The sequence below is a fragment of the Octopus bimaculoides genome, chromosome 14 (genome assembly GCF_046866305.1).
Source record: "Octopus bimaculoides isolate indiv1 chromosome 14, ASM4686630v1, whole genome shotgun sequence".
NCBI classification, from domain to species: domain Eukaryota; kingdom Metazoa; phylum Mollusca; class Cephalopoda; order Octopoda; family Octopodidae; genus Octopus; species Octopus bimaculoides.
In genome coordinates, this window is record NC_142941.1 from 46871443 (window position 1) to 46884976 (window position 13534).

At 43.3% G+C, this 13534-nt stretch overlaps 1 protein-coding gene across 1 annotated transcript; it reads left to right on the forward strand.

Annotated features, from left to right (window-relative positions):
* The first annotated feature begins 10120 nt into the window (after nucleotides 1-10120).
* On the forward strand, nucleotides 10121-11908 carry LOC106870533 (uncharacterized). Its single transcript, XM_014916661.3, has 2 exons — nucleotides 10121-10275; nucleotides 11447-11908. Exons 1-2 carry the CDS (start codon nucleotides 10194-10196, stop codon nucleotides 11803-11805), a joined length of 441 nt encoding a protein of 146 aa, XP_014772147.1. The 5' UTR covers nucleotides 10121-10193; the 3' UTR covers nucleotides 11806-11908.
* Nucleotides 11909-13534: the final 1626 nt, after the last annotated feature.

A 13534-nucleotide genomic window follows, 5' to 3' on the forward strand; every position in this document is an offset into this window, starting at 1 on the left:
CAGCCGCCTGCCCGCCTGTTCGTGCTGTCACCATCGACCGATCGGTATCCTCCTCCTCTTCCTCGCCTACGCCAAGCACTCCGACCGGAAGGGATATCCTCGCCTCTCCTTTCTGCTGACGGTCGGACCCGCTTAACCCGCCGCTCGATTGATTCTACACGGCCGGCGCGTCCACGATTCTTCCGCCGACCACCCGCCCGCCGCCTCGTAACGAGCCCCTCGCCCTCGCTGACGCCGTCGTTCCGCGCCCCGCGCCGCGTCAGATTCGCTCGCTCGCTCGTTCGCCCGCCGACAGCCGCCTGCCCGCCTGTTCGTGCTGTCACCATCGACCGATCGGTATCCTCCTCCTCTTCCACGCCTACGCCAAGCACTCCGACCGGAAGGGATGTCCTCGCCTCTCCTTTCTGCTGACGGTCGGACCCGCTTAACCCGCCGCTCGATTGATTCTACACGGCCGGCGCGTCCACGATTCTTCCGCCGACCACCCGCCCGCCGCCTCGTAACGAGCCCCTCGCCCTCGACTGACGCCGTCGTTCCGCGCCCCGCGCCGCGTCAGATTCGCTCGTTCGCCCGCCGACAGCCGCCTGCCCGCCTGTTCGTGCTGTCACCATCGACCGATCGGTATCCTCCTCCTCTTCCTCGCCTACGCCAAGCACTCCGACCGGAAGGGATGTCCTCGCCTCTCCTTTCTGCTGACGGTCGGACCCGCTTAACCCGCCGCTCGATTGATTCTACACGGCCGGCGCGTCCACGATTCTTCCGCCGACCACCCGCCCGCCGCCTCGTAACGAGCCCCTCGCCCTCGCTGACGCCGTCGTTCCGCGCCCCGCGCCGCGTCAGATTCGCTCGCTCGCTCGTTCGCCCGCCGACAGCCGCCTGCCCGCCTGTTCGTGCTGTCACCATCGACCGATCGGTATCCTCCTCCTCTTCCACGCCTACGCCAAGCACTCCGACCGGAAGGGATGTCCTCGCCTCTCCTTTCTGCTGACGGTCGGACCCGCTTAACCCGCCGCTCGATTGATTCTACACGGCCGGCGCGTCCACGATTCTTCCGCCGACCACCCGCCCGCCGCCTCGTAACGAGCCCCTCGCCCTCGACTGACGCCGTCGTTCCGCGCCCCGCGCCGCGTCAGATTCGCTCGTTCGCCCGCCGACAGCCGCCTGCCCGCCTGTTCGTGCTGTCACCATCGACCGATCGGTATCCTCCTCCTCTTCCTCGCCTACGCCAAGCACTCCGACCGGAAGGGATGTCCTCGCCTCTCCTTTCTGCTGACGGTCGGACCCGCTTAACCCGCCGCTCGATTGATTCTACACGGCCGGCGCGTCCACGATTCTTCCGCCGACCACCCGCCCGCCGCCTCGTAACGAGCCCCTCGCCCTCGCTGACGCCGTCGTTCCGCGTCAGATTCGCTCGTTCGCCCGCCGACAGCCGCCTGCCCGCCTGCCAGCTTGTTCGTGCTGTCACCATCGACCGATCGGTATCCTCCTCCTCTTCCTCGCCTACGCCAAGCACTCCGACCGGAAGGGATGTCCTCGCCTCTCCTTTCTGCTGACGGTCGGACCCGCTTAACCCGCCGCTCGATTGATTCTACACGGCCGGCGCGTCCACGATTCTTCCGCCGAACCTCAATATCTCTCTCGCCATCCAGCCGGTTTCGTAAGCCGCGGCCGGGCCCCCTCGCAATCGTCGGCCCTCTAACAGTGCAGCCTCAGCCGAGCAACGAGCAACAAGCAACGAGCAAGTAGCAGCGGTGAACGAGGCCTGCAAATGGTTTCCGCTGTCGTTGTGCTTCCTTCTCGTTCTCTCTCTGGCAGCTGCCGACCGCGCAGTTTTCACCCAGCCTGCGTCCGCCCGAATACAGTGCGCTAGGCCGACGGTGCTGCACGCTTTGCGGCTCCACGAACATCAATATCTCTCTCGTCTTCCTTCCTGGCGTCGGCCGGCCAACATCGCCGTCGTCGCCGCCGCCTCCTCCTCGCCTTTCCGGCGCCATCCAGCCGGTTTCGTAAGCCGCGGCCGGGCCCCCTCGCAATCGTCGGCCCTCTAACAGTGCAGCCTCAGCCTCAGCCGAGCAACGAGCAAGTAGAAGCGGCGGCGTCATCAGCGGTGAACGAAGCCCGCAAATCGTTTCCGCTGTCGTTATGCTTCCTTCTCGTTCTCTCTCTGGCAGCTGCCGACCGCGCAGTTTTCACCCAGCCTGCGTCCGCCCGAATACAGTGCGCTAGGCCGACGGTGCTGCACGCTTTGCGGCTCCACGAACATCAATATCTCTCTCGTCTTCCTTCCTGGCGTCGGCCGGCCAACATCGCCGTCGTCGTCGTCGCCTCCTCCTCGCCTTTCCGGCGCCATCCAGCCGGTTTCGTAAGCCGCGGCCGGGCCCCCTCGCAATCGTCGGCCCTCTAACAGTGCAGCCTCAGCCGAGCAACGAGCAACGAGCAAGTAGAAGCGGCGGCGTCATCAGCGGTGAACGAAGCCCGCAAATCGTTTCCGCTGTCGTTATGCTTCCTTCTCGTTCTCTCTCTGGCAGCTGCCGACCGCGCAGTTTTCACCCAGCCTGCGTCCGCCCGAATACAGTGCGCTAGGCCGACGGTGCTGCACGCTTTGCGGCTCCACGAACATCAATATCTCTCTCGTCTTCCTTCCTGGCGTCGGCCGGCCAACATCGCCGTCGTCGTCGTCGCCTCCTCCTCGCCTTTCCGGCGCCATCCAGCCGGTTTCGTAAGCCGCGGCCGGGCCCCCTCGCAATCGTCGGCCCTCTAACAGTGCAGCCTCAGCCGAGCAACGAGCAACGAGCAAGTAGAAGCGGCGGCGTCATCAGCGGTGAACGAAGCCCGCAAATCGTTTCCGCTGTCGTTATGCTTCCTTCTCGTTCTCTCTCTGGCAGCTGCCGACCGCGCAGTTTTCACCCAGCCTGCGTCCGCCCGAATACAGTGCGCTAGGCCGACGGTGCTGCACGCTTTGCGGCTCCACGAACATCAATATCTCTCTCGTCTTCCTTCCTGGCGTCGGCCGGCCAACATCGCCGTCGTCGTCGTCGCCTCCTCCTCGCCTTTCCGGCGCCATCCAGCCGGTTTCGTAAGCCGCGGCCGGGCCCCCTCGCAATCGTCGGCCCTCTAACAGTGCAGCCTCAGCCTCAGCCGAGCAACGAGCAAGTAGAAGCGGCGGCGTCATCAGCGGTGAACGAAGCCCGCAAATCGTTTCCGCTGTCGTTATGCTTCCTTCTCGTTCTCTCTCTGGCAGCTGCCGACCGCGCAGTTTTCACCCAGCCAGCGTCCGCCCGAATACAGTGCGCCGCGTCAGATTCGCTCGCTCGCTCGCCCCGCCGACAGCCGCCTGCCCGCCTGTTCGTGCTGTCACCATCGACCGATCGGTATCCTCCTCCTCCTCGCCGACCAGCGGCCTCGTCGACGTCGTCTTCGAGGACCCGGTCAGGTTACACCGCTGACCTCGTGTCGCGTCGCCGCCGGCGCGGCGGACGGGCTAGTTGTCGCTTCCCGATCCGCCACAGGCGACGCGACGTCACCGAAAGAGAGCGGTGCTGTGTGTTCGTCCCGCTAGACCGGGACGGATCAACAACCGTGGCTTCAACTCCGGGTTTCGCGGCGGTGGTGCCCCCCCCCCCCCCGCAATCTCCTCGCGCTCGCCCATCCCGGCATCGTCGTTGCTTTGGCTCGTTCGGCGGCTGCCGACAACGCCGTTTTCGTCATCGCACACACGCTTCTCGTTGACCGCAGCCCGTGCTGTCGCAATCGTTTCGGCTCGCTCGCTTCCCCGCTTGTCGTCCTTCTCGCGTGGCGGCGGCGGCAGCAGCAGCCAGAAACCGCCTCGCTTCTTCAACCCGCACCGGCGCCCGTCCTACCGCAGCGGCCCGGTGTGCGGCAGTCGGATCGCAAACCGTTTCTACTCGGCGAACTCTTTTTCTTCCGTCTGGCGCGCTTTTCCGCTGCTACAGCAGAGCGGCGGATTAGGACGCGTAACGTACGTACGAACGAACGGCTACCGCAGCAGCAGCGGCGGCCGCGATTTTTCAGGCTCCTCCTCCTCCTCCTCTTCGCTTTCGTTTGCTCTCCGCGCGGCGGCGGCGGCGATGGCAGCAGCGGGACTTCCGCCTCGACATCCGCCTCGACTTCCGCACCGACCGGTCTTGAAAGCAATTAAAAACCAAAAAGGTAGAATACACAAATAAGGGTGCAAAATAGCACCTACCATTGCTAGAAATAAGAGCTAAAATATATAACTTGAATAGCCACACAAATTCAACCTCAAGAGATGTTCAAAGGTACCGCGAGCTGCAAGCCACATCTTTCTCCAGCGAGATAAAACTCACAGAAAAAAATAAAAATTATATATATATGTGTGTGTATATATCAAATCTATATACATATATACATATATATACGTATATATATATATATATATATATATATATATATATATATATATATATATATATATATATATATATATATATATACATATATACATATATATGTGTATGTGTGTGTGTATATATATATACATATATGTATATATACATATATACGCATATATGTATATATACATACATGCATATATATATATATATATATATATATATATATATATATATATATATATATATATATATATATATATATATATATATACATATATATACATATATGTACATATATATATATACATACATATAAATGTATATGTATGCATATAAACATATATACATACATATATATATATATATGTATATATATATATATATATATATATATATATACATATATACATATTTATATATATATGTATAAATGTATGTATGCGTCACGTATATGCGTACATGAATATATATATATATATATATATATATCAATTTATCTATCTGTATTTCTTTTCTCTCTCTGTCTCTGTGTCTGTATGTATATATATGTATGCGTGTGTGTGTATACATATGTTTATATATATATACATATATGCATATTAATATATATATGTATATATATATATATATATATATATATATATATATATATATATATATATATATATATATATATATATATATATATTTATATATATACATAGATGGATTGATACAGAAGATAAACAAATAGCTTGTACCTCTTCAATATCCTCCGCATGATGTATGTCCAAGTGCTGTCCCTGTCATCATTAGATATTTCAATACACATTGCTAATCTTATCTTCAATCGTAACCAACGGATAATAAGACAAATCCACTAGACTTTAACAGCAAAGACTAACACACACACACACACACAAAATCACACACATATTATTATCTATAATATAAATCAACCGAAGAGATAATGTGATCTAAATTCGGCCCTTGAGTCATGTCCTAACTTCTACAGGTTAAAAATAGTATAATATATATACTCTTGTTTCAACTTTTCTTTATCTTGTTCGCCCTTCCTAACACACGCACAAACATATATATATACATATATCTATTATGTGTGTGCATATGTTTGTGTGTTTATGCATGTGTGTGTGTATATATATGTATATATAGATATATGATTGAAAACGAGAGAAAGAAAGCAGTTACAGAACTCTTCTTTGGGAAAATAAAGACAGTTTTTACATCTAATTAGAAGCTACAGGTTCCGATCGCCTTAAGACCATCTATTCATGTTAGAATAAAAGAGAAAATAACTTGAAATAAAGTAAATTAAATTAGTGTTTGATATTATCAGTTTTGGTAATTAATGCTTGATTTTGTGTTCAGTTGTAAAAGCAAATTATCCAATTTAACATTAAGCGGAAGTATTAATGAGGTATTAAATTTTTATTAAACTTTAACAGAAGAAGAGGTGTCAGTGATTTCGAAATTCCAACTTGGTAGCCTTCGTTGAACTGCTTATATGTATGAATATCTCTGTGTGTGTGCGTGTGTGAGTGCATGTGTGTGTGTGTATGTTTGTGTGTGTATACTATCACACATACATCAGCTCATGCACATTATTAAGAACACATCATTATGTTTATGAACACATTATTGTTTCTGAACACATTATTAATATTTTTATTATGTTTATGAACACATAGCAGTTATGACCCTATATTTGATATAAAAGCTCTCGCTGCCTCATATCAAGCTTCTTTATTCTTTTTTGAGTCATTAATTATGCTCTGAAATTATCGAAATAGTGCTACAAATTCTTCTGACATTGCTAGAAACATTTGGTTGCACATTTTCTTCTAAATTCTTCATCAGATCATTTAAAACAGCAGACGATATCGTTTCGTCTTCCATCTTCATCATTGTGAGATTCGCTGTATATGGATTACAAACCACTTGAAACCCAGGTTGCAACGTTCGTCTGCTTTTGTAGCAACCATTCAGTGATGTATTGAATCACTAAAACAGATTATATTTTCTCTTTTATCTGTTTCATTCATTAGACTGTGGCAATGCTGGGGCACCGCCTTGCATTTTCGACCCCAATATTTAGTAATTTTTTAGGCCTGGTGCTTATTCTATCAATCTCGTTTACCGAACTGCTAAGCGACAGACAAGTAAGCACACCAACACTGGTCGACAAGTGGTGGTGGGGGACAAACAGACACAAAACACACACACACACACACTCACACACACACACACACTCACACACACACACACTCACACACACACACACTCACACACATATATATATATATGACAATTGCCGAAGGTGCCACAAAGTGGGACTGAACCCACAACCTTGTGGTTTGGAAACAAGCTTCTTACCACAAGTTCAAATATTTATGACAAATTGTAATTGGAATAACGGTTCGGAAAAAGAAATCGATAGAACAATAATTAATAATAATCTAATTCTTGCGTCGCTTTGTCCGTCTAAATCTTTCGAGGCGGTGTCTCAGCATGGACGTAGTCCAATGACTTAAACAAGTTAAAGACAAACGATAAAGAGAGAAATTCATTAATAAATTGGATAATGCGGCCTCAGGTACACTTGTGCCCGAAAAGCTGGATATGGAGACCGACTTTGTTCGATCATGGGCGTCTTGGAGACAGAACAACAAAACAACAACAATAAACATGATATAGATTGCTGAACAACAATAAACATGACATAGTTTGCTATTTTCAATGAGATATATACAAATCGGTTAAATAACAATGATATATAAACGAGGACAAAAACTCTGACATTTAAAACTGGCCTTTATTTCCAATACAACTGAAACAATTCTACACGTCATTAAACAGTAACTACTTATGGAATTTATATGGAGTAGAATTATTGTTCTACTTCGCAGAAGAATTGCCGGGTGCTAGCTTTTATTTCTTTTTCTTTCCTCTTCCTTTTTTTTTTGTTGTTGGTTGCAAGTATACAGTAACCTGGAAAATGTTTATTTCATTTTATTTTATTTTATTTTATTTTATGTTTGCATTCAACAGATTCGTCAGGAATGAAACCAGAACGTAAAATGTTTTACATGGCCTCCAAAGCTGGTGGTCGTGGTCGCGGTAAGAATTGGAAAGGGCAAGAAAGTATTCATAGATTGGAATCGCAAATACTTTTTCACGTAGTAAACTTCGCTAAATGTACCTTTAATTCATATAAGAATGTTAAACCACGTGACAGATTGGATCTACCACTTATGAACACGGTCTGTCCTTCCGACAGATTTCTACACGATTTCCTATTGAATTTCATTCACTGGACTTTAATGGACTCCAGACTCTGGGAGAAAACAATCCCAAAATATTTGAACTGATTTAAGCGGTGAACTGGCAGAGTCGTTACCACGCCGGACAAAACACTTAGCAAGCATTCTTTCTGGCTTTGCGTTCTGAGTTCAAATTTCGCCGAAGTCGACTTTGCCTTCCATCTTTTCGGGATCTATAAAATAAGTACCTACTGGGGTCGATGTAATCTACTTACTTTTTCCTCCAAACTTGCTGGCCTTGTGCCAAAACTTGAAACCATCATCATTATTATTGTTATTATTGTTATTTGTAAGGCAGACGAGCTGGCAAAATCTTTAGCGCGTCGGGTAAAATGGCTGAAACAAGTAAAAGATAAAAAATACATGTGTGTGTGTGTGTGTGTGTGTGTGTGTGTGTGTGTGTGTCCGTGTCCACTTAGAACGGTTGACGACGTTACTGATAATAGCGGTAGTAATGATTGCAGCGGAGTTGGTGGTGATTAAAATGCTGTATTTTTGATGGTGGCCTCGACGGTCATTGCGATAGAAACGGTTATTGTGTTGATGGTAGCAGTATTGGTTAAAAACGTGACGCATTGTGAATACTTCTGTATAAGCTTCTTGGTTGTGCATCTGCGAGATAAAGAATTCATATTGCTTTTATTTTACTTCATTCAAATTTTCTTGGTATAATATGTGTCTCTATTGACAGAATGATGAATAAAATATTGAAAGAATTCCGCTGGGTTTGTTGTCTGAAACTCGCTGTTATATTCCGCAGTTTGATGTAGATAATACCATTTCTTCTAGAATTCTGTATAAAGAAATATCATATATTTTTCACTGTAGCCAAACGATTTGTAGCAGTATTATACAGTACTGCTAGTACATATACTAGCGTATGATAATTATCACATACGTGAGATCATAAGGTCATCACATGTAAAGCCAATAATACTGTCAGATGTATCCACGAATGGGGGAATACAACGACTACTTCTTGTCTGTAATTCTACAACTAGTTATCATTTTGCCATAAGATTTAACTAAAGAGAGGTCCAACACCTGCAAAAAATAGTAGCCAAATCTCATTCAAATCGTGTCTTACTCTCTTAAAAAGAGCAAAGGAAGAATAGGCTAAATATAGTCTCTGTACACGATGTCTTAAATATATATAAGAAAGTCCTATACACTATGACTTAAATAAATTTATGAAATGATGGTCACAACTTGAATAGAATTGATTATGCATATGTTGTATCAGAGCCGAGCTATAATTTTACAGTACAACATATAATCTGCATCAGGGGTATATGTGTCACATGAAGCGAAATGAAATTTAATTGACTGAAATACTAAAACCGTATCGCATTAGGTAGGTGATATCAGTATGACATGTAGTAGATAATAATCCTTTCTATTATAGGGACAAGGCCTGAAATTTGGGGGAGGTGTATAGTCTATTACATCGCCCCAAGTACTCAACTGGTACTTAATTTATCGAACCCGAAAGGATGAAAGGTAACATCGACCTCGGCGGAACTTGAACTCAGAACGTAGCGACGGGCGAAATACCGCTAAGCATTTCGTTCAGCGTGCTAACAATTCTGCCAGCTTGCCACCTTAGTGTAGTAAATAGTAATACCACATGTGCTATATATTAGATATGACATGTAGAAGACGACAGTTAAATGAGATATAGTTAATCAGAATACTAACAATTATACAGACTGTTTCATCTGTCAAACTCTTAGCAATGTCATATATAGTAAACTGTAAATTTATCAGAAGTCTATGGTCACATTAGTGCTACATGTTCAAGACTGAATCAGTGCAATGTATAATGTAACAGTACTACATGTACAAGGCTGTAACTAGAAACCACCAGTTTATTACAAAGTACAGACCTAGACTCCGAGACAATATTTCACACACGGTGAACATGTCTATGAAAACTTTTAACTGTGAGAAAAAGTGTATGGAAACTATCTGAAAGTATCTATTAGTGAACATAAAATAAAATATCGTGAACAGTTTTCCTATTTGCTGTGTAAATCACCTGCTGGAATATTGTTTACTAAAGACTTTAGATAACCCTTCCGTCTATTTTTCTTTAACCTTTATCCCCACCACTTTTTCTCTTTATTTGTTAATTTATTTATATTTTTATTCTTGGCATTCTCTCTCTAATCTATCATCTGTTTAGTTCATTTTCCATCCCCACCAGCTGATCGTCTGTTTTCTTCATTCTTTCTCCATCCCCACCAACTATCGTCTGTTTTGGCCATCAACCTCCCCTTCAAGTTCTCGTCTGCTTTGTTGATTCACCTGTCTGACATTAAACAGAACAACCACTTATATGCCATTATATATATATTTTATTCAGCAGAAATTATCTGCTAATATTGTTTAATCTAATTGAGGGTCAGTGATATAACTATAAATACAGGGATAACTTTCAACTTTATCCATCATTCTTTTATTGGTTTGAAACGTATTCAATACTGCTCTCACTATGAACTCACTAAGCGTAGCATTCTGTTTTTTCACTGTCTCTGTAGTGACATCTGATGCTTTCAACTTTATGGGTGGATATGGTAAGTCACATATTATGCTTTTATAAATTTTATTTTGGATTCTGTCTGTGTCTATGGTAAGTCATTCTTTTATGGCCAACTGTGTGTTTCTTTATTTGTCTCTCATAAGCATATAGAATGCTTTGGTTTATGCTTGTGTCTGCGTTTGTCTCTACCTCTGTTTCTCTTCACTTCCGCTCTCTACTTTCATTCATTCTTCTCTCCGCTTGTACTTTCTATTTGATGCGGCTTCTTTCATTTTTTTCCTTCTTTTCATTTTTTTTTTTTTTTGCGAAATATTTTTTTAAAGATGAAGGATAAAAGGAACAAGAAAGAAAACATGAAAGAAGCAGAATAAGATAGAAAGTGAAGATGGAGTCGAAAGACACGTAACAGAGCGGAAGTGTTTAATCTATTTTGCTCTAAGAAAATATCACAATGTGCTCTAGTTCACTGCGCTGTTTGCATTAACAAGACACTGAGAGTGAGATTCTTTTATTATAGATTAAGTGATTCATGTAAATGTGTCGTCCGGCAGACAAAATGGTGAATGCGTTACCTTTCAGTGAGAGATGTGATGAAAGAGCTTTTCCACCTCGATGAGTTCATTCTTACGGATAGCAATCTTTAACCTGAACAAACTCGACAAAAGTGTTGGTTCACGCGAGACAGGTATACCGGTCGTATTCACCGTTATATTTTCGAAAAGAAATCTGAGAGCAGCTGCTAGATTGACAGTTTACGATTGTCCACCAAGAATCCTAGGCCTTACACTGATTTCCCCAGATATTTCTGCTGGGAAAGTATCACACCATGCTGCACTCCAGGTTAGTGACTTATTGCCACGAAACGGGAAGTTTATGGTGTCATTGTTTTTACTGTCCTGTCAATCTAAGCCTAATCGTTGAAAATACAATGTAAAACTGGTTGCTTCTGAACAACGTTAACTAATAATATTTAGGTGGGGGGAAGTTACATAGAGAGAAAGGAAGTTGCATCACAGTTAGAAAACGAAGACTCGTAACGTATTTGTGTCGTTCGCAGATCCGAAATTCAAACCTAACTGAAACACAATTCACAGATAGTTGTGTGTGTGTGTGTGTGTGTGTGTCTATCTGTGTGTGTGTGTGTGTGTGTGTGTGTGTGTGTACGATTAACGTGTATTTGAATGTGCATCGTTTATTCGTTGCAGGTGGAGACAAAAAGGCGGTTGAACACCCACATCATGGCAACTTCTTCGCTGATGTCGGTCGAGATATCGGCAAGTTCTGGGGCAGTCTGTTCAAACACAAAAAACCTCACCATGAAGATGACCATGCTGCTGAAAAAACGTCAAGCTGGAAAGGAAGGCTTCCCAAATCATCAGACAGTAGGGATATGGAGGCCATTATGACGAAATCTATGTATGCACAGTTCAAAGCTTACGCCATGATGGCAGATGCTTATAAATTACTTGGAGATAGTGTCAGACTGCAGAGAGAAGCGTTGATGGATATGAATGACTCTGGTCCTGTTGAAGATTCACCAAGACCCCCAGAATGGCATAAATAATTTTTAGAACATTTAATCGATTACTAGAAATATACGAGAACTTTTGAAACAAATAAAACTAAAATTGTATCGGAAATTGATAATAAACCATTTGGATAAGGAATGTGCCTCATAAAATATTTATTCCGCCTTTTTATCTTTTATTATTTTTTGCGGGTTTTAGGAATATAGGTGAGCTTGGTTTTCTTTTATTAATCATAGCGAATATAGACGCATATATATTCAAAATTATGTATATATATATATATATATATATATATATATATATATATATATATATATATATATATATATATATATATATATATATATATAATGGAGAAATTATACAAAATATATAAGCAGATGATGAGTAAAGCACCGACACAGTTTGGATTACCTGTTGTAATCCGTAGATTTATTGCAGGAACTTCGTAGTGGCAGTTGAGATAAAAGTATTAATAAAATAGATAGAATGAGTAAAAAAAATTATGTATATATATATATATATATATATATATATATATATATAAACCACACACATGCATTCATATATATATGTGATATTTGCTATCAAACTACCCCATGACCCAAACTAAAATACACCCACACAGTAAAGTAATACTTGCGATTGCCTTTACAAACATACACACACGCACGCACGCACGCACGCACGCACGCAAGCACGCACGCACGCAGCCATACACGTATGTATATATGCATATATAAGTAAATATATAATTTATAATGTACATATACATATACATATACATAAATATTTCAATACACACATACATATACATATACATTTCGTATGTTTTGGAATACTACGAACCCAGCTACTTGTTACTCTAATTTCACTCTAATTCTTATGATCACACTCAAAATATAGGCACCGTGTATAGATAAACGCGGTGCCTTTATAAACACAATCATTCACGAGATCACAAACACACACACACACACGCACATACACATTCACATACCCCCTTTTACATACTCACACATATATTCACACAGGCTTGAAATGCTGTTTGATTCATTTTTTTCAGCATACAATTTTCCTCATCCCACTACCAAGTATGACATCACCCCTTCCTTTCTTATTCATCTATCACCCCTTCCTTTCTCATTCATAAACACAAGAATATTATTATAGTAGATTATCTCGGTAACCATGGGAACTATGAAAATAATACAAAGCCCAGATCATTCTACATATCTGTGTAGTTTTCCGCGCAATTCCACCCAGCCGTTTGACCGTGAATCCCAAGACAAGAGAGAATCGCCCATTTCAAATTTATATGTATAGATAAAGGAAATGGGAGATAGATTTAGTACGAATCTTTATTCAGCACGACAATCGTTTATATATTGTATGTATGCATGTATGTATGTATGGATGGATGTATGTATGTATCTATGGATGGATGGATGGATGGATGTATGTATGTATGTGCGTATGTATGTATGGATGTATGTATGTATGTATGTATGTATGTATGTATGTGTGTATGTATGGATGGATGTATGTATGTATGTATGTATGGATGGATGGATGGATGTATGTATGTATGGATGGATGGATGGATGGATGGATGTATGCATGTATGTATGGATGGATGGATGGATGTATGTATGTATGGATGTATGTATGTATGTATGTATGGATGGATGGATGTATGTATCTGTGTGTGTGTGTATGTATGGATGGAAGGGTGGATGGATGTGTATGCATCCATGTATGCAC

Excerpts from the sequence above, each read along its gene's own strand:
- LOC106870533 (XM_014916661.3), top strand. The coding sequence starts at position 10,194 with ATGAACTCACTAAGCGTAGCATTCTGTTTTTTCACTGTCTCTGTAGTG. Across the intron at positions 10,276-11,446 it reads CAACTTTATGGGTGGATATG|GTGGAGACAAAAAGGCGGTT; the intron begins GTAAGTCACATA and ends TATTCGTTGCAG.